The 20452-nt window shown below is 41.6% G+C and overlaps 1 protein-coding gene and 1 non-coding gene across 5 annotated transcripts in view; one reads left to right on the top strand and one right to left on the bottom strand.

The window, feature by feature from the left end:
* MTR (5-methyltetrahydrofolate-homocysteine methyltransferase) overlaps positions 1 to 20452 on the bottom strand; it is a 131620-nt gene that overhangs the window by 105474 nt on the left and 5694 nt on the right. For all 4 annotated transcript variants that reach the window (XM_045039904.1, XM_045039903.1, XM_045039902.1 and 1 more), the window contains exons 3-8: positions 18370 to 18459; positions 15854 to 15923; positions 14010 to 14102; positions 12460 to 12566; positions 10444 to 10503; positions 9601 to 9695 (exon numbers count right to left, since the gene is read on the bottom strand). In XM_045039904.1, coding sequence (XP_044895839.1) covers positions 9601 to 9695; positions 10444 to 10503; positions 12460 to 12566; positions 14010 to 14102; positions 15854 to 15923; positions 18370 to 18459 — 515 coding nt within the window. The remainder of the gene's footprint in view (positions 1 to 9600; positions 9696 to 10443; positions 10504 to 12459; positions 12567 to 14009; positions 14103 to 15853; positions 15924 to 18369; positions 18460 to 20452) is intronic.
* On the top strand, positions 5027 to 5133 carry LOC111557166. The gene has a single exon (XR_002737025.1). It is a non-coding gene; the product is annotated as a U6 spliceosomal RNA (small nuclear RNA).

Here is a 20452-nt window from a genome sequence, read left to right on the forward strand (position 1 = left end):
ACCTTGGAATAAAGAGATCAAAGCAAATCTAAATAGGTGGAGAGATATTCCATGTACATGAATAGGAAGACTCAGTATTGTTAAAATACCAATTCATCCCTTTTTATAATATATAATTTATAAATTCATTCACACAATCCCAATGAAAATCCTAGCCAGTTATTTTACAAATCAACTGATTCTGAAGTTCACATGGACAGGTGAACAACCCAGAATAACTAGTGCAATACTGAATTAGAAGAACAAAATGGAAGGACTGACACTACCTGGCTTCAAGACTCACTACAAGTGAAGGTAATCAATGGTATCAGTGAAAGAAGAGACAAATAGATCAATGGAATGAAAAAGAGAGTCCAGAAAACCACACAAATACAGCCAAGTGATCTTTGATGAAGGAGCAAAGGCAAACCAATGGAGAAAGGACTTCCTTTTCAACAAATGGTCCTGGAAAGATGAGACATCCATATTTGAAAGAATTCAAGGACACAAAGATCTTACAACTTTCACCAAAATTAACTCAAAATGGATCACACTTAAATGTAAACTACAAAACTATTAAAGATATAAAGATATATATGAAGATAACACAGCCTGAAACTAATAATACACTGTATGTTAACTAACCGGAATTTAAATTAAAACTTGAAAGAAAGAAAAAAAGATAACACAGAAGACTCAGGTGGTCGTCAGTTTGGCAACACTGAAAGGAGGATCAATGAAAGAAAAAACTGACAAGCCAGACTTTACTATAATTAACTTCTGCTAAGCAGAGGACACTATCATGGTAAGACAAGCCACAGACTGGGACAAAGTATTTGCAAAACACGTATCAGATAAAGGAATGGTCATTAAAAGATAACAAAATCTTAAAATTCAACAATAAATACATATGCACCCGGGGCGCCTGGGTGGCGCAGTCGGTTAGGTATCTGACTTCGGCTCGGGTCACGATCTCACGGTCCGTGGGTTCGAGCCCCGTGTCGGGCTCTGGGCTGATGGCTCAGAGCCTGGAGCCTGTTTCCGATTCTGTGTCTCCCTCTCTGCCCCTCCCCCGTTCATGCTCTGTCTCTCTCTGTCCCAAAAATAAATAAACGTTGAAAAAAAAATTTTTTTAATAAAAAAATAAACACATATGCACCCAACACAGAAGCAACAAAAAACATAAAACAATTATTGACAGACCTAAAGGGAGAAATTGACAGCAATACAACAACACAGGACTGTAACATACCACTTCCATCAATGATGATCATCAAGACAGGAAATCCATAAGGAAGCCTTAATATGATACATGAGACCAATAGACTTAACAATGATATATACAGAACATTCCACCCAAAAGCAGAAAACAGGTTCTTCTCAAGTATACATGGAACATCCTCTAGAACACATGTCAGGCTACAAAATGAGTCTCAAAAAATTGAAGACTGAAATCGTGTCAAGCATCTTTTCCAACCACAATGATATAAAACTAGAAATCAATTACAGGAAGAAAACTGGAAAAACTACAAATATGTGAAGATTAAACATGTTACTGAACAACTACTGTGTCATAGAAGAAATCAAAGGAGAAATTAAAAAGCTACAGAGACAAACGAAAAGAGAAATATGACACACCAACATCTGTGGGATGCAGCTAAAGCAGTTATAAGAGGAAAGTTCAGAGCAACAGAGGTCAACCTCAAAAAAACAAGAGAAATCTCAAATGAGTAATTTAACTTTACACAAGAGGAACTAGAATAAGAAGAATAAACGAAGCCCAAAGTTAGCAAAAGGAAGGGAATAATAAAGTTCAGAGTAAAAATAAATGAAACAGAGGCTAAAAAGACAAATAGAAAAGATCAGTGGAACGAAGAGCTGGTTTTTTTAAAAGATAAATGCAATTGACAAAACTTTAAACTCCCTAAGAAAAAAGGAGAAGACTCAAATAAATCAGAAGTGAGAGCAGAGAAGTACAAGTGATAACAAAGAAATACAAAAAAGTCATAAGAGACTATTATGAACAATTGTATGCCAGTAAATTGAACCTACAAGAAATGGATAAATTCCCAGAAACTTACAATCTTCCAAGACTGAATCACGAAGAAATAGAAGATCTCAACAGACCAATTATTGTCCTAGTTTGGAGACTGAAGCATAAAAGTCCAGGACCAGAAGGCCTAACTAGTAAATTCTACCAAAACATCCAAAGAAGATTTAATATCTATCCTTCTCAAACTCTTGCAAAAAATTGAAGAGAAGGAAATGCTTCTAAACTTACTTTACGAGGTATTACCCTGATACCCAAAACCAGGCAAGGACACCCCCAAAAAAGAAAATGACAGGCCAATATCCCTGATGAACAAAGATGCAAAAATCCTTAACAAAATATTAGCAAACAGAATTCAGCACTACATTAAAAGGATCACACACCACGATCAAGTGGGATTTATCCCAGGGATGCAAGGATGGTCCAACATCTGCAAGTCAGCCAATGGAATATACCACATGCACAGAATGAAAAATAAAAATCCTATGATCTCAACAGATAAAGCAACTGACAAATTTCAACATCCACTGACGATAAAAACTCAACAAAGTGAGTACAGAGGGAACATACCTCAACATTATAAAAACCATATACAGCAAACCTATAGCTAACAGCATTCTCAACGGTGAAAAGCTAAAGCTTTTCCCTAAGATCAGGAACAAGACAAGGACGCCCACTCTCTCCACTTTTATTCAACGCAGTATCAGAAGTCTTAGCCACAGCAACTAGGCAAAAAGAAATAAAAAGCATCCAAATTGGAAAGAAGTAAAACTCACTATTTGCAGATGATAGGATACTATATGTAGAAAACTCTAAGGACTCCCCCCCAAAAACTGCTAGAATAAATTAATTAAGTAAAGTTGCCGGATACAAAATTAATATAAAAAATATGTTGCAATTCTATACACTAAAACTATTGGAAAGAGAAATTAAGAAAACCATCCCACCATCCCACACATTACATCAAAAAATAAAATACCTAGGAATAAATTTAACCAAGAGGGTGGAAGAACTGTACATTGAAAACTGTAAGATGCTGATGAAAAAAACTGAAGATGACACAAAGAAATGGAAAAATATCCATGCTCATGAAACGAAAGAATATTGTTAAAATGTCCACAGTACCCAAAGCAATCTACAGATTCAGGGCAATCCCTATCAAAATTCCAATGGCATTTATCATAGAACTAACAAATAATTCTAAAATTTGTATGGAGCCACAAAAGACCCTCAGAAGTCAAAGCAATCTTGAGAAAGAAATACGAACCCAGAGGTATCACATGCCCTGATTTCAAATTATACTACAAACTTAGAGTAATCAAAACAGTATGGTATTGGCATAGAAACAGACATACAAATCAATAGAAAAAAATAAACCCATGCATACATGGTCAATTAATTTACAACAAATGGGGCAAGAATATGCACTTGGGAAAGGACAGTCTCCTCTTCTTTTTTTTTTTTTTTAACATAATTTATTGTCAAATTGGTTTCCATACAACACTCAGTGCTCATCCCAGCAGGTGCCCTCCTCCATGCCCATCACCCACTTTCCCCTCTCCCCCACCCCCCATCAACCCTCAGTTTGTTCTCAGCATCCAAGAGAAGAACAGTCTCTTCAATAAATTGTGTTGGGAAAACTGGACAGCCACAAGCAAAAGAATGACCTTGAACCACTTTTTTATACCATACACAAAAATCAATCAAAATGGATTAAAGACTTGCATGTAAGGGGTGTCTGGGTGGCTCAGTTAGTTATTTAAGCATCCTACTCTCAATTTTGGCTCAGGTCATGATCTCATGGTTTGTGAGATTGAGCTCCGCATCAGGCTCTGTGCTGACAGTGCAAAGCCTGTTTGGGATTCTCTCTCTCCTCTCTCTCTCTGTCCTTCCCCTGCTCACACACACTCTCTATCTCTCAAAATGAATAAAATAAACATTAAAAAAAAAGAAGACTTGCATGTAAGACCTGAAACCATAAAGCTCCTGAAAGAAAACATAGGCAGTAAGCTCCTTGACATCAAACTTAGTGGTGTTTTGTTTTGTTGTTTATTTTTTCAATATATGAAGTTTATTGTCAAATTGGTTTACATACAACACCCAGTGCTCATCCCAAAAGGTGCCCTCCTCAATACCCATCACCCACCCTCCCCTCCCTCCCACCCCCCATCAACCCTCAGTTTGTTCTCAGTTTTTAACGGTCTCTTATGCTTTGGCTCTCTCCCACTCTAACCTCTTTTTTTTTTTTTTCCTTCCCCTCCCCCATGGGTTTCTGTTAAGTTTCTTAGGATCCACATAAGAGTGAAACCATATGGTATCTGTCTTTCTCTGTATGGCTTATTTCACTTAGCATAACACTCTCCAGTTCCATCCATGTTGCTACAAAGGGCCATATTTCATTCTTTCTCATTGCCACGTAGTACTCCATTGTGTCAAAAACACACTCAGATATCACCTCACGCCAGTCAGAGTGGCCAAAATGAACAAATCAGGAGACTACAGATGCTGGCGAGGATGAGGAGAAACGGGAACCCTCTTGCACTGTTGGTGGGAATGCAAATTGGTGCAGCCACTCTGGAAAACAGTGTGGAGGTTCCTCAAAAAATTAAGAATACATCTACCCTATGACCCAACAATAGCACTGCTAGGAATTTACCCAAGGGATACAGGAGTACTGATGCATAGGGGCACTTGTAACCCAATGTTTATAGCAGCACTCTCAACAACAGCCAAATTATGGAAAGAGCCTAAATGTCCATCAACTGATGAATGAATAAAGCAATTGTGGTTTATATACACAATGGAGTACTTAGCGGTGTTTTTGTTTGTTTGTTTGTTTGTTTTTGGATCAGATTGAAAAGTCAAGGGAAACAAAAAAGGAAAGTAAACAATTGAGACTACATTGGACTGTAAAGCTTCCGCACAGTGAAGGAAACCATCAACACAACAAAAAGGCACCTACAGAATGGGAGAAGGTACCTGTAAATTGTATACCTGGTGCTCACTTTGGCAGCACATACACTAAAACTGGAATGATACAGAGAACATTAGCATGGCCCCTGAGCAAGGATAATGAGCAAATTATCTATCTGATAAGGGATTAATATCCAAAATATATAAAGAACTCATACAACTCAATAATACAACGAAAGAACATCCAATTAGAAGATGGGAAGATCTGAATACTTTTCCAAAGAAGACATCCAGATAACCAACAGACACATGAAAAGATGCTCAACACGACTGACTCATCATCAGGGAAATACAAATCAAACCCACAAATAGATACCACCTCACACCAATCAGAATGGACAATATCAAGAAGACAAGAAATAACAAGTGTTGTCAAGGATGTGGAGAAAGGGGAACCCTTGTGCACTGCTGGTGGGAATATAAACTGGTTCAGCCACTGTGGAAAACAGCATGGAAGTTCCTCAAAAAGTTAAAACTAGAGCTACCCTATGATCCAGCAGTTCTACCACCAGGTATCTATCCAAAGAAAATGAAAACACTCATTCAAAAAAAAAGTATGTGTCCCTATGTTCACTGCAACATTATTTACTATTGCCAAGATATGAAAACAACTAAAGTGTCCATCAATGGATGAATGGATAGATGTCACACACACACACACACACACGAATATTATTCAGCCATAAAAAAGAATGAAATCATGCCATTTGTAGCAATGTGGATGGATCTTGGGGGTATCATGCTAAGTGAAGTAAGTCAGAGAAAGACAAATATTACATGATTTGGCTTACACACAGAATTTAAAAACCAAACCAAACAAAACCCAGACTCACAAATGCAGAGAACAGACTGATAGCTGCCAGTAGGGAGGGGCTTGGGGGGGGGGGCGGTGACTTGGGTACAGGAGATCAAAGAGCACAAACTTCCAGTTATAAAAGAATAAGTCACTGGGATGGAAATGCAAGGCTTGGGGAATACAGTCGGTAGTATCGTGTCAACTTTGCATGGTGGATTTACTGTGGTGATCGTCTTACAATGTACACAAATGTCAAACCACTATGTTATCCACCTGAAACTAATATAATATCTTAAGTCAACTGTACCTCAAAAAAAAAAAAAAAAAAAAAAAAAAAGATTGCTAGGTCCTACGCACCGGCTAAGTCACAACCCTTGAACACAGCTCCACCTGGAACACTCTTAATCTATTTTTAATCTTATGCTACGTCATCCACACTCAACACCAGGTAATAAACTAAAATGTTTTACATCACCACATTATCATTAGAAAGGATCCCAGCCTGGGGTGCCTGGGACACCTGGGTGGCTCAGGCAGTTACATGTCCAAATTTTGATTCTGGCTCAGGTCATGTTCTCCTGATCATGAGATCAAGCCCCTCATTGGGCTCTGCACTGGGCATGGAGCCTGCTTAGGATTCTCTCTCTCCTCTCTCTCTCTCTCTGCCCCTCCACCACTGTGCACTCTCTCTCTCAAAACAAATAAATAAACTTTAAAAAATAAATAAAAAGAAAGGACCTTGGACTTTTTCTAAACTTCATTCCAATCCTAACTCCTCTCTTCGATAGTTAGGTGGCTCCAGTTCCCCATTTGCTGCGTGAGAAAGTTATGCCTAACTAGCAATCTGGGTCCCAGTAATGTTAAAGTAAAATAAGATACATGAAAATGTTTCAGAAAAATAGTCTTTATATTGCTATTTGCTCATTCTGATACTTCCATATGCCTCTGCCAGGCCAACTCTGACTCGGGCTTTAAAAATTAGTTCCAGAGGCGCGTGGGTGGCTCAGTCGGTTAAGCGTCCGACTTCGGCTCAGGTCACGATCTCCCGGCTCTTGAGTTCGAGCCCTGCGTCGGGCTCTGTGCTGACAGCTCGGAGCCTGGAGCCTCTTCAGATTCTGTGTCTTTCTCTCTCTCTCTCTGCCCCTCCCCTGCTCACACTCTGTCTCTCTCTCTCAAAAATAAATTAAAAAACATTTAAAAATTAAAAAATAAATAAATAAAAATAAAAATTAGTTCCAATATCACCTTCCCTACAAAGCCGTCCTTGAATCCCACGAGAACACCATCACTCCAACCCATCTACTGCAAGATTTTTGTTCATACTTTTGTAGAGCAGTTGATATTTTATATTTTAATTTACTTACGAATTTCTCCTACTGTTTCACATTTGCCTACATTCTGGGGCACAGGGTTTCCATTAATGCTCGATGAATTAATAATAATAGTAATAATAATACAAAGACATTATCCCACTGTACTTTGTTAACACATGTACAGTTTGTGATGATCAAAATCAGCAAGGAACAGTTTCTTACAGTCACCCTATTACATACTATCTGCTTATATACACACAGGTATAGGTATGTGTATTTTAAAAAGTCTCATAGATTTGTTAACCAACCTCCTCTTTACTGAGATCAACTCTTAGTCCTGAACCAGAAAGCAAACTGGTGGGCACCACTCAGAGTTCCAAACCCAGAGCAATACAAACAGGATCTGATAAAACTCTCCAATTCCTGGGCTGCTTTCTATCTGTCCATCCGCCCCTTCAGTCTGTACGATTCATAACAAATTAGAGACCAGATCTATTCTCTCTGTGAGTGGGCTATAGATGGAGGTTGAAGACACAGAAAGAATTATAGGGTAACAATGGAAAAAAAAAAGTAACCGCTAAGTGGGTCGAAAGTCAGAATTAACTGCATGTTTGCTGAAGGAAGAGAAATATATATTTTCGAAACTCCATAAAAATATCCTCCTTGGATTCCTGCAGGTGAGGCAGAGGCAGGGGCAGGGAGAACGCCCTCTAAGGGTGTCCTCTGAGAACAGTCAGCAGAACAAAGACCAAGATGACACCTGGGCCAACGTAGGGGTTTCACCTACGTATCGAGGGATGCGACCAGATCATGATTAAGAGTAAAGGGGATGGGGGAAAGAGCAATAGAATAATACTCAAAAATATCTGAGGAAATACAGGGGCACTTGGGTGGCTTGCTGGTTGAGCGTCCGACTTCTGCTCAGGTCATGATCTCACGGTTTGCGAGTTTCAGCCCTGCGTCAGGCTCTGTGCTGACAGCTCAGAGCTTGCTTCGATTCTCTGTCTCCCTCTCTCTCTGCCCCTCCCCTGCTCGCTCACTCCCTCAAAAATATATGAACATTTAAAAAAAAAGGTTTTTAAATATTTAAGGAAAGACAAAAAAATTCAAAAGTAAACTAGATAAGGTTTGTCTTCAAAGACTCCTACATTTTCCTATCCTTCAGTTTTTCGGTTGAACATTTACTGCATCCATTCTACACACCAAGGACTCTATTAAGCGTTAGAGATGTGCAGATGATTAAGAGATTGCTCTGGAAAAGCTCATGAGCTGTTCAATCAATCACAGTCAAGTTCGATACAGTTACTTTCTTAACTATCAGTCCCAATCAATTGTATAACAATGCACTCTAAATTAATAGCAGCTTTTAAGAAATCACACTGCCACATTAACTCAACTGTAAGACGTGTCATGAAATTAGAAACATTAAAACATGAATAAAACAACAAGAAAATTATTGATGAAACGTGGAAGCACAGTCGCTAAAAGCCGCTCCTATCCCTAGATCACCTACTGACTTACAGCCTCTGAGTCTCTGTTCCAGTCTCATTAAAATGAGGACACAAACAGCAGAGCCTACCTCAAGGTGGTGCTGCTAGAATTAAAAGAAATAACTCACAGAAAGCACTTAAAACAGAAAACTCTCAATAAATATCTATTACTATTATTTTTATGGCAGAGACTATAATAAAAGTAAACAGAATGCTCTGAAAACATCAACCTGAGCTAATCAGAGAGGGAAAGTTCCCTGGAGAAGAGGACTCTGGAGATGATTCGTAAAGGCTAACAAGGAGTCAGCAGAGTTGGGGGGGGGGGGGGATGGGGGAAGAGAGAGAGAGAGAGAGAGAGAGAGAGAGAGAGAGAGAGAGAGAGAGAGAAGGCAGCAGGCACAGCTTCCAGGCAGGAAGAACAGGGCATGTGTGGAAAAAAGGCACAGGTGAAAAGAGTATATATTCTGGGAGGTTCCATTTCACTTGTGGTATGTAATTTAAAACATTTTGATAAGAAAAATAGGGAGATAGTTTAAAATAGAACGTAAAAGCCAGGTTAATCTTTATTTAAAGATAAAAATCTGAGCTAGAGAATTCCCATCTGATCCCACACTGAACTGCTTCCGTCTGCTCCCTAAGCTGGGGGGAGAAAACACCTTGCAAAGCCCTGTCCTACCAACGTAAGCGCTGGTAATAGTTTTGCAGAATTAGCACTGCGCCAAGCACAGCCTGAAACTGTGAGGGGCACGCTTACAGCCAAACAGGCAACCATCTGCCCGATCCAGGAGGTACGAGCCCAGCCCCTCCAACTGACCCATTCTGACAGTGGTCTTCTGACGCCCGTCAGAAAAGTCTGAATGTACTTCCCAGAGAGCCAACGTCCCATGCAAGCTTTTCAGTGGAAATACGCAGGACCAGTCCCCTCCCAGGCCCCATTCTGTAGCCATCCAAAAAGATACCCCTAAAAGGAATGGGGTCAAGGAAAGAATGAGCACTTACCAGAGTGGGTCTGCATGAGACACACTGATGACAAATGCCTCTCCCGTCTGTCCAGAAAGAGTTCGCCCACTTTTATCGATAATTGTCCCTGAAATCTGAATTAACAAAGTAAACTCCGTCAACGACAGAGGCTCAAATTAAGAATATGGTCACAAACGTGAAATAAAATGAGCACGCTGACTTTGTTCTTTCACGAGGAAGGGAACCGTGGAGCTCTAACAAAAGGAATCACTTACCATCGTGGTCAGAAAGGACGTGGGTAAAGTGACTGTGGGGAGGAGCTGGTAAGCCATAAAAACAAAAAAAACAGGGAAAGTCACTGAGGCAAACCCAGTGACCAACAAAGCTTCTGAGTTCACACATCCGGTCCCACAGCAGAAGGCCTTCCCAGAGACCTCTGGCTGTCCTGGCTGATACATAGCTGGTTCATCCAACACCCCTTGATTTCATTCTATTCTTTTCCCACCATCAGCCTTCGGCCTCTCCCGTGGGTCTGCCTACTCCAGGCTGGTGTCGTCAGCACTGGCCCTGTCAGTCAGCATGCAAGTCCACTCCTCTGGGACCCTTATCAGGAGGAGTTCCTAAGCCCTGGACTCCAGGGGACCAATTCGGCCATGCTTCCTTGGAATGGTCTGCTTCTGCCAACCACTTCTAGGTTCATTTTCTTAGCATTTCCAGAGCTTGGCCTGCTACTGGTCTAGAGCTGGTGATAGGAGGAAGGTGAACAGAGGAGGCTAAAAGACACTAAAGACAGTTGTCCTGGACAAGGAAAGGCAAAACCCTGCCCTCAAGATGACAGTATTAATAAAAGACACGATACATCATGAAAATTTTAGAACTTACAAAGATAGGTCGGGGGGAATACTCCTCTTCAAAAAGTTGCTGGAGTGCGAACAAGGCTGCCTGTTGGGGGTTAAAAAGAAGAACATCTTTATTTCTGAGAGACTGTGTCCCCGGTCAGTCTAACTGGCTCATCAGAAGCCTCCCTTTTCCAAAACCCTGCTAGGTAAGATAAACGTCGCAATCTCTGGGGAAGAAGCATGTCCGCCCTGCAAGGTGCAATCCCGACACACATTTCCCAAGTATAACACTGTACACATTAAAACAAAACAAATGCTGGCTCAGAGTTTACCTACGAACAGATATTCCCTCCAAAGAGGAGCTTAAGAGCTACACTTTCTTCCTTCTCCTAATCTAAATTAAAAATAAAGAAGAACGGGGTGCTCGGGCGGCTCAGTTGGGTAAGCGTCCAACTTCGGCTCAGGTCATGATCTCATGGTTTGTGAGTTCGAGCCCTGCATCGGGCTCTGTGCTGACAGCTCAGAGACTGGAGCCTGCTTCCGATTCTGTGTCTCCCTCTTTCTCTGCCCCTCCCCCACTTGTTCGTTTTCTCTCTCTCAAAAATAAACATTAATTTTTTTTTAATTACATAATTAAATACATAAGAATGCCTCCACCTTCCACACCCTCATATATCCACAGTAGGTACAGAAACTAACAGTGTGCATCACCGCAAAAGAGTGTGAGCTTGGAATGTGCTGTAAAGGTACAAATCCCAAGTTACTGTGTACACGCCCATGTTTTATTAAGTTCCAGGGAACTGATCTTCTCCTTCTTTTCATCATTACATCTCCTGATTCTAAGAGGTTTACATTTTCATAATTTTCGGAAATCAGAATGCAACGTGTACTCAATGTAGATCTTCATTGTGATGGTGAGGTTCTCTGGCATAAAAGGTTACTAAACCGACAATGTGAGAATTTCTTTTTTCTTTTTTTTTCTTTTCAGAACTAGGCAAGTTGATCCTAAAGATCTCATGGAAAATATATGTGTAAGAATAGCCAGGAAAATTCTGAGGGAAAAACAGAGGTTCCGGGAAGGAGGTGAATAAAAGCCTACCAGTCACTCAGACATATTTTAATGATAATGTACAGAAAATAGCAGGATGGGAGAATGACATCTGACAGATTACTGGAACAGATTCTACCCAGATGCACTTCTGAATTTAGGATGGTCTGGGTGACATTCCACATGATTCCTATCACTGGGAACTGATAGGTTATTTAACAGATGATGTTAAGAAAAAACTAGGTACACCTTAGAGAAAAAGACTACTAGGTACATCTCTACCACATTCCTCGCCCCAAAATAAATTCCAGAGGCGCCTGGGTGACTCAGCCAGCATCTCACTGATTCTTGATTTCAGTTGAGCATCTGACTCTTGATTTCAGCTTAGGTCATGATCTCAGTCGTGAGATCAAGTCCCACATCGGGCTCCACATTCTCTCTCTCCCTACCCCTCCCCTGCTCATGCACACACACACACTCACTCTCCCTCCTAATGAAATAAATAAATGTCAAAAAACTGTATCAAAAAAAAAATTCCAGATGCATCACGGGGGAAACCAGTCCCGCGATAATCTAAAGAATGTTATCACACTTTCTACACCTGCACAGCATCTCTACCAAGCCCCCACACTGGTTAACAGTGGCTGTCCAGGAAAGACCTGCATCCCAGGGAATAGAAGGAAGGATATTGCTTTCCACTCCATATTTTTACGTATCATTCACATTTAGAACCATGTGTGTGTATTCACTACATCTGCATACATGTACCTAGTAGCTGTACCTATAAATATTTACTTTCATAATTAAAAAAAATTTTTTTTGAAACTTCAAAAGATAACCTTTTGAAATTTTTCTCATTCCACTGGCCGCAATTAGAAATGTTCAAGAACAGAATGGAACAGAAGACTACTATCTAACTTTGACAATGGCTGTGACGGTCTTCTCGCCACACTGGGGGGGATCATCACAGCCCCACCCCACTCACCGTCCCTTTCATCTCCCTTAACTCACCTTGGCGTTTGCAGTGTCAAAAATTGTTTCAATGAGTAAGATATCAACCCCACCATCCAGGAGCCCCTGGGCCTGCTCTTTGTATGCTTCAACAAGCTCATCAAATGCTGCAAAAAAGAATAAATAAATCACATCCAGGACTCAGTCATCAAAATCCTCTTGGTGGCCAGGACATGTGTTCAGGCCTGCACTGTCAAGTAACTATTGCTGGTTTATGATGCTTAATTTAAGGACAACATCACCTTTTGTGAGAAACCAAATAAAGGAATAGGGCCGTGGTGGAAATTACACCTGTAAACCGAACACAGTTGCTCCTACTAAACACCACATACGAGCCGAGAATGAGTGAGTGAGGAGGCCGGCATATGGTCTCTTGAGCCCCGTACCTTACTTCCAACATCTTTAGAGTGGATTGTTCATTCCAGAGGTGGTTTTAATCAGTCAGTTAAGGGATGAGTGTGAGGGACAGCTACAGAAACATATCACACTGACGTGGAAACATCGTAGGCCTCGTCCCGTTCCTTCACACTTGCCTTGGGGAGAGGCCACGGTCCCGTGGACTTCACTCCTGCCCTCTGATACCAACTCTGCCAGAGAGGAAACCTGCCTGAAGGGCAAGTTCAGCCTGTAACCGAAGTGTTCAATCACTGCTGCGTAAGATTTCTATTAGAAACATCTTGAGTTGTCCATGTCTGTCTGAGAGGTCATCCCTCTCCCCATTCACCTCCCAGCCAAACAAGAAAGAAGCTTGGACATTCCAGAGAGAAACCTCAACAGTACCTTTATGCTTGCTGTATACAGCACAAGAGAAAGGAGAACTCAGCCCCTTGCTGTCATGTTAGACCAAAGAGGGCATCGCCAGGCATAAGCCCAGTATGAGAGAGCAATCCCTGGCGAAGAAGTATGGTATCACTCCATGGAAAGTTCTAGAACCAAAAACCTACAAACTATACTTGCCTGAACTTGTTATCTATACAAAATTCTTTACCATACAGAGTATCAGTATTATTCAGCTAAGTTTCATTCTTTTTGTTTTTTTACTGTCTTGAGGTTTAAGAAATTGACCTAGATCTGCAGATTTTTCATAAAATCTCAATGTAAGTGTTTATATACACTAGTTTATAATGTCGACCGTGCTAGTATGTTTATATGGTTTGGGCTGCTTTCTGACATGAAACGGAGATTCAGGGAGTTATTCTGTAATAGACCAAGGCCTGGGGTCCATACTTACCCAACTGTTCCGTTTAAAGCTTTTTTTTTTTTTTTTTTGATTGGTTTTATTTCCTCAGCAGATAAAGAAGCACCAACACAATACCATGTACATTTGAAAACAAACTCAGTAACAATAATGATGATGATGACAGTAATAAAAACAAGAGCTCTTTGTTTCAAGGTTAACTACATTCCAGGGATCATTGTAAGCCCTTTATGTCAATTAAGTCACAATAACCCTGAGGAAGATCCTGTTACTCGTCCCATTTTACAGATTTTAGGATCACTGAAACACAGACATACTGGCAGGTCAAAGATTCTATACCAGAAATACTCACTAATGTTCCTGTAATCTGGTTTTTCCACAGATGGGGACACAGAGAGGGTCTTATTAGTTGGACCCAGGGCTCCTGCCACAAACCTCTTGATTCCTTTGGGAAAAGAAAAACAAGCGTAAAATCTCTAAATAGGCTGAACTTTGTGCTGTGAATCGACAGGCGCTAAGATTTTTCCCTCCAACACACGTCTATAACCACTTATCTACAGCTCTACAAGACAAAAGCACAAATTTTGTTCTTAATTCAGTTGACGACAAAACATGATGTGACCTCTCCTAAACCACAAGGGGCTATTTATAGTCTTTATCGCACTTAGTGAGACAATTCATAGATTTTACTGCAAACACGCGTTTGGTTATCGCGGCCCCCACCAGGAAAACGATCCCATAGGGGATGTGCACGTATTGTTGCCAAGCCAACCCAAAAGACTCTGAATCCTTGCATATCTGGCTTCAAAGTGTTTCAGTGAGTAACCCCTCTTCTATCACCACAGCCGTGTTTGGATAAATCATCTCCCCTTACTCTTAAGAAATCTCAAAGGTCCTGAACTTGACACAGAATCTGTGAGAGCTCCTCATGGAAACATTCAACTTGAAATGCTCTCCAGCACTGGGCTTCAGGCCCGTCACCGTGGGAGGATATTAAGTCAGGATTAACAATTATAAAGCCTAAATTAAAGTATGAGAGATCAAATCTTAATCACTCTTTTAGTAATCCTTTAATAACTTTTCCTCCAGGCTAGAGTCCAGGTGCTTCTAAAAGAGCCTCCAATGTTATGTCCATTTACATGTCATGACAGAAGCCCGAGGAAGGGGTGCACTGCCCCTTGCCTTTGGTGACAGTAACCACTCAGTAACCTGGGTTATGCTGTATCATTTAACTGCAGAAGACCACTGACTAGTGGACAACCCAATCTTTGAACAGGTTACCTTTCCCAAAGCTGAACACCAATGAGGACATAAGAAAAAGGTCCTTCTCTTTCCCCGCTTCAGCGTGTTTAACATTCTCTGACCTGCGACCCTGTCGGGCTGACAGTCTGTGCGTGCCCCTGGATTTAAGCATTATCTCTCAGAAGCAGAGCTCCCGTGAATTGCTTCAGTCTTCATTAGTATGCTGTGTCTAACTTCCTAACAATTCTGCTTTATATTTTCTCCTGTTGGCAATAATCTTACATTTCCAAATCTTTAGGGGCTCCACATATTTCTTCTATTCCTCTCCCTCCCTCAAAGCCTCCCCACCAGCTGGCGCCCAAGTCATGTGAATGGCAGCCAGCCAGAAGGTTAGTTATTTCAGGGAGCCACTTTTCAAGTCCCAGCAAGACTAAATCTAATGCCACACTCCTGGGTGTGCGGCACAAAGCCTTTAAGGACATCAGTGGTATGAAGCAGAAAATGCTCAAAAGGCAGTATCTCTTTACCTAAATAAGCCAGTCATGGGGATGAGGTAGCTTTAAAGGGATAAGATCAGGTATCTTAATGTTAACCATGATAACCAGTCAGCTGTCACCGTAACTACCTAATGATATGCTTCCAAAGGGAGAAAACTCGTTTTAGCTGCAAATACACAAGGAAGCTACGGTCCTAGCTACAAAGGTAAGCTGTAACCCCAGTAAAGCAAACACAGCGTCAAGCCTGAGCCCATGGGCATGGAATAAATCCAGAGAGACACCGAGCGGCTTCTTAGGGAAGGGCAGAGAGTAACTTGCACACAAGTACAAAACAGCGTCCGCGGCATGGCCAGCAGGCTGATGGTCACAGGGGGAAAAGGGCCGTAAAGACAGCACCTTGTAACTCAGAATCTCAAAGGAAGCATCTCCGTGAACCCGGGAGGATGACGTTCCTTACCTGTCTGGAGAGACACCTCCTCGGCTGCTTTCCTGGCCACTGCCGCAGAACACTTGTTCATCCGGTAGGCCTAGCAGATCAAACGCAAACGTCAGCTCGCTCTTCTTTTCCTCCCATACGAGTAAGAACTCCTGACCTTCAAAAACCCAGTTTTATTCAGTAAGGAAGTACAGAGGGAATTAACAGAAGCTCTGAATGAAATCTTAGCCAAGAAGACCTATCAGCTGCCCCAGCTGTGAGGACAGCAGGAAAGACAAGAGTCTTTGAGACCTGGTTTTAGCTTCTTCCCCTAAACTGTAAGCTAAATGATAAAAAGGGCAATGCCTGGACATGTGGTATGTCAACGAGTAAGATGATGAAGTTACATACTCTGCGAATCAGCGAAAAGCATGGTGAGGGGAAAAGACAGGAGGCCTGGGTTGGAGGACCGATTGTCCCAAGAGCCTGTGTGGCCCGCTCCTTCTGCAGTGTCTCCGGCCGTGACTTCCTTCACTGGATGGTGGCTGAACTCAATGGTTCCCAACTTTCTACAGATCACTAACCTCTTTAGAATTTCGTAAAGGGCCATGAACCCTCTCACTGGGAAATAAAAAGTATGCACAAACCTCAATTTAAAGAAGTTCATAGGCCTCCTCAAAGGGGTTCACAGACACCGCTTCACAGGTTAGAAAGTCCTAGACTTGTGGTCTTCAGGATCCCTTCTAAGATCCTATGTGCCATGTATCCGCAGAGTTAGTAATTAAAAAGCTAGAATATCCTAAAATACGGGGTGGCAAACTATAGCCCCTGGGGCAAATCTAGCCTGAGCCTGTTTTATAAATAAAATGTTACTAAAATACAGTCAAGCTCATTCATTTGCATGTTGTCTATTGCTGCCTTTGCACTATAATGGTAGAGTTGAGGAGTTGCTGTATATGACCAACGAAGCCTAAAATATCTACTTAACTGGCCCTGTACAGAAAAAGTTGGCCAACTCCTGCCCAATAATCACACGAAACTCATCATTTTCCCTTGATAACCCAAAAGACACAAGATCTCACAAAACATCATGAGAAAAATCAGCATTGGAGCACCAGGACTTCCTGCATGAAAACAGAGGAACGTGTCTGGAAAAATCCCATGCAAAAAGGGGAATGAAGGCATCTACTACGTATTCCCATCATCCACATTTTATAAAATTTGGAAAAGGGGCATCATGTTGATCAAAAAGAAACCAGATCTCCACCCCACACCCATGAGGATGGCTACTTTCATAAAACAAAACTCAAAAACCCCAAAAACAGAAGCTAACAAGTGTCGACAGAGCCGTAGAAAACTCAGAACCCTCGTGCACTGTAGGTGGGAATACAAAATGGTGCAGCCACTGTGGGAAACAGCATGGTGGTTTCTCAAAAAATGAAACACACAATTACCGTATGAAGCAAGCAATTCCCCTTCTGCGTACAGAATCTCAGGAAACAAAAGCAGGGAAGCAAGGAGATCGTGGGTACGTAGTAGTAGCATTGTTCACAATAACCGAAAGGTGGGATCAACCCAAGTGTTCCCAACAAATGAACGAACACACAATATGGAGCATGATCTGGCCTTAAAAAGGAAGGAAATTCTGACATAGGCTACGGCATGAGTGAACTTGAAAAACATTATACTGAGTGAAATAAGCCAGTTGTAAAAGGACAAACACTATGATTCTACTCACGTCACGCACCTAGAGGAGTCAAATTCATAAAGAAAGTACAGTGGTGGTTTCCAGGATGCAGGGGGGTGGCAGGAGAACGGGGAGTTACTGAGGGTAACAGGGGTTACGGAGTTTCAGCTCCACAAGATGACCAGAGTCTAGAGATGGGAGGTGTGATGCCTGCGCACCATGAACATACTTAACGTCACCAAAGTGTATGCTCAAAATGGCTAAGATCATCAATTTTAGGTTACGCGTGTTTCCCCACAACTAAAAAAAAAGCAAATCAAATCTGCCACCCAGTACATGAAAAGGCCTCCCCAAACTGCACACACAGCCAATCATTATGCCTTTATCAGCAGCCACTATAAGTATCATTTTTTTTTTAATTTTTTTTTTCAACTTTTATTTATTTTTGGGACAGAGAGAGACAGAGGCATGAACGGGGGAGGGGCAGAGAGAGAGGGAGACACAGAATCGGAAGCAGGCTCCAGGCTCCGAGCCATCAGCCCAGAGACCGACGCGGCGCTCGAACTCACGGACCGCGAGATCGTGACCTGAGCTGAAGTCGGACGCTTAACCGACTGCGCCACCCAGGCGCCCCTATAAGTATCATTTTTATTTGATTACGTGCCCATAAAAGAAACCAGTTACAAAATGAACGGTCTGCCACGTTCAGAAGCAGAAGAGATTCAAACTGTTTTCCAAGTCTGACCACGAAAAGTAGGCATCTAGGCACTGGCTGGACTCCGCGCTTCTGGTGGTTTTCTCACTAGCAACTACCACCAAGGCAGCAAATGCGCAGAAATGTCTCAGACTTGAGGCACAATGGAGTTCTTACCAAGTGTTCGAGGCCATAGTCAGCTTGGGCGACATTAGTGCTGCTGAAAGTGTTCGTTTCAATGATATCCGCTCCAGCCAGCAAGTAATCCTGCAGCAGGAGACAGTGATGTCAATGCTGTGAGTTTGAGAACCCCCGTCCCCCAGCAACAAATAGGACTTCCCACTGGCACCACCACCAGACACCCCGGGACCACTTACTAAGCAGCCAGCACTATACCAGAGGCTAGAGGTACAAAAAGACATAAGGACGTCATAGAAAGGAATGTGCTCTAAACAAACTCAGACCCTGAACTGACAGTTCACATGCTAAGTTGTACGAACTGAATCAAGTTCCTTAGACTCCAGTTTCCTCCCTAGACTAGAATCTAACTCTTCACAGTGGCTGTATGAAAACACAAGCATCGAGTTCTGGCCCGAACAGCACTCTCCGGCCTGAGCACAAGCTGGCTCCCACTGACAACCACACTATGAGAGCCCATTTCTGCCGGGAGCTGTCTCCACCCCAGTTTCCCGGTCCCTCTGAGCCACAACTACACTCCTGCAGAAGCCTGAGGGTCTCAACATCAACCTGTCCTCAACCTACCTTCCGCACTTCACTCTTTGGACAACACCTTCTCAACCTCAATCTGATGAACACTCGAGAATCTCTCAGCTCCCCTGACTTCCCAGTACTGAGTAAACACAACCCTTCCCAAACTGATAAACAGTTTGCAGAACAGCTAGGAAATGAAAACCAAGATTTACCTATTTATAAGTTACAAACATCCTAAATATCCACCAGTTGGGAAAAACTAAATAAGCTAGAATTAATCCACTTTATAACATGCTTTGTGGCAGCTAAAAAACATTGTACCTGCATATACCGACATGGAAAAATCTCCAAAAAGTATCGCTGAGTAGAAACCAAAATTGACTGATGTGTAAAGTATGACATCATGAAGTTTAAAACATACACGTACACAAGCAGTATGAATTTTCTACTGATATGTATGCATACACATACATGTATGTACACACATATATACATACATATAAATGCATAACAAAGTGATCTGGAAAGACACACGCTAATGTAAGTGGTTAGGTCAGGAGAAAAAATAGAAATTTGGAGTAGTGGTCAAAGCAAATTTATTCTTACCTATGGGTTTTGTTTTATAACAGCAAATTATATTTAATTTTTCAAAAAAGAGCAAGAAAAATTGGAAACAACATTAATAGCTAGGAATAAATAAATTCATTAATAACATATACACAGAATATATTATGAAGTTCTTAAACCATGTTCAAGAACATTTAATGCTCATGTATACAGATAAAAAAAATCCAAATTATAAAACAGTATAAAGTAATCCCAATATAATCCCATTTAAAATCCCAGTATAAAAAAACTAGATTAAAATATAAATTAAAATATGTGACTAGCAATTATTTATTGGCGTTGATATGTCCTGGTTTTGATTTTCTCTTTTATGGTTTTCTATTTTCTAGCTACTTCTTTTTTTAAGCAATAAACATGTACTGTCTTTACAATTAGGGGGAAAATTCTAACTTCGCAGCTTTCTCCAATTTTGTGTGGATCTGAAAATGTCCACTGTACACAGTGTAAAAAGTGTTTCTTCTGGCTCTTCATCCTCTCTCTACACCTTTTTTCCTGGCTCAGAATCCCACTCAAGAGCCCTAGGCAGAAATCATGTGATCAGGGGCAAGCTGTGTAATGTCCCTGCTCCTCACTCTTCTGGAGAAAGCTGTCAAGACTAAAGAAGGACTTTAAGGAGAGCATTTGTAGAGGCTAACAGAGGTGTTGAATTCTGTTTTGTGACAGTGATACTTAAGGCAGGGTAGTCCTCGTGGCCAGCTCCCACAAACTTTCCCTGGGCAGAACCTAAGTTGTGGCCACACCAGCCATTGTGGTTCTTATAACCGCAAAACACATCTCAGCAACAACCACAGGGCACTCTGGGGAGAAAAAGGTATATTACTCCCAAGTCCTGGAGGGTACAGGCATGCCCAGGGCCACACTGCAAGGGGTGAGGGGCACATGGGGCGGGGGCGGGGGGGGGGAGGGAAGCACAGGCATGGGG

This window comes from Felis catus, chromosome D2 (assembly GCF_018350175.1).
Source record: "Felis catus isolate Fca126 chromosome D2, F.catus_Fca126_mat1.0, whole genome shotgun sequence".
NCBI lineage: Eukaryota > Metazoa > Chordata > Mammalia > Carnivora > Felidae > Felis > Felis catus.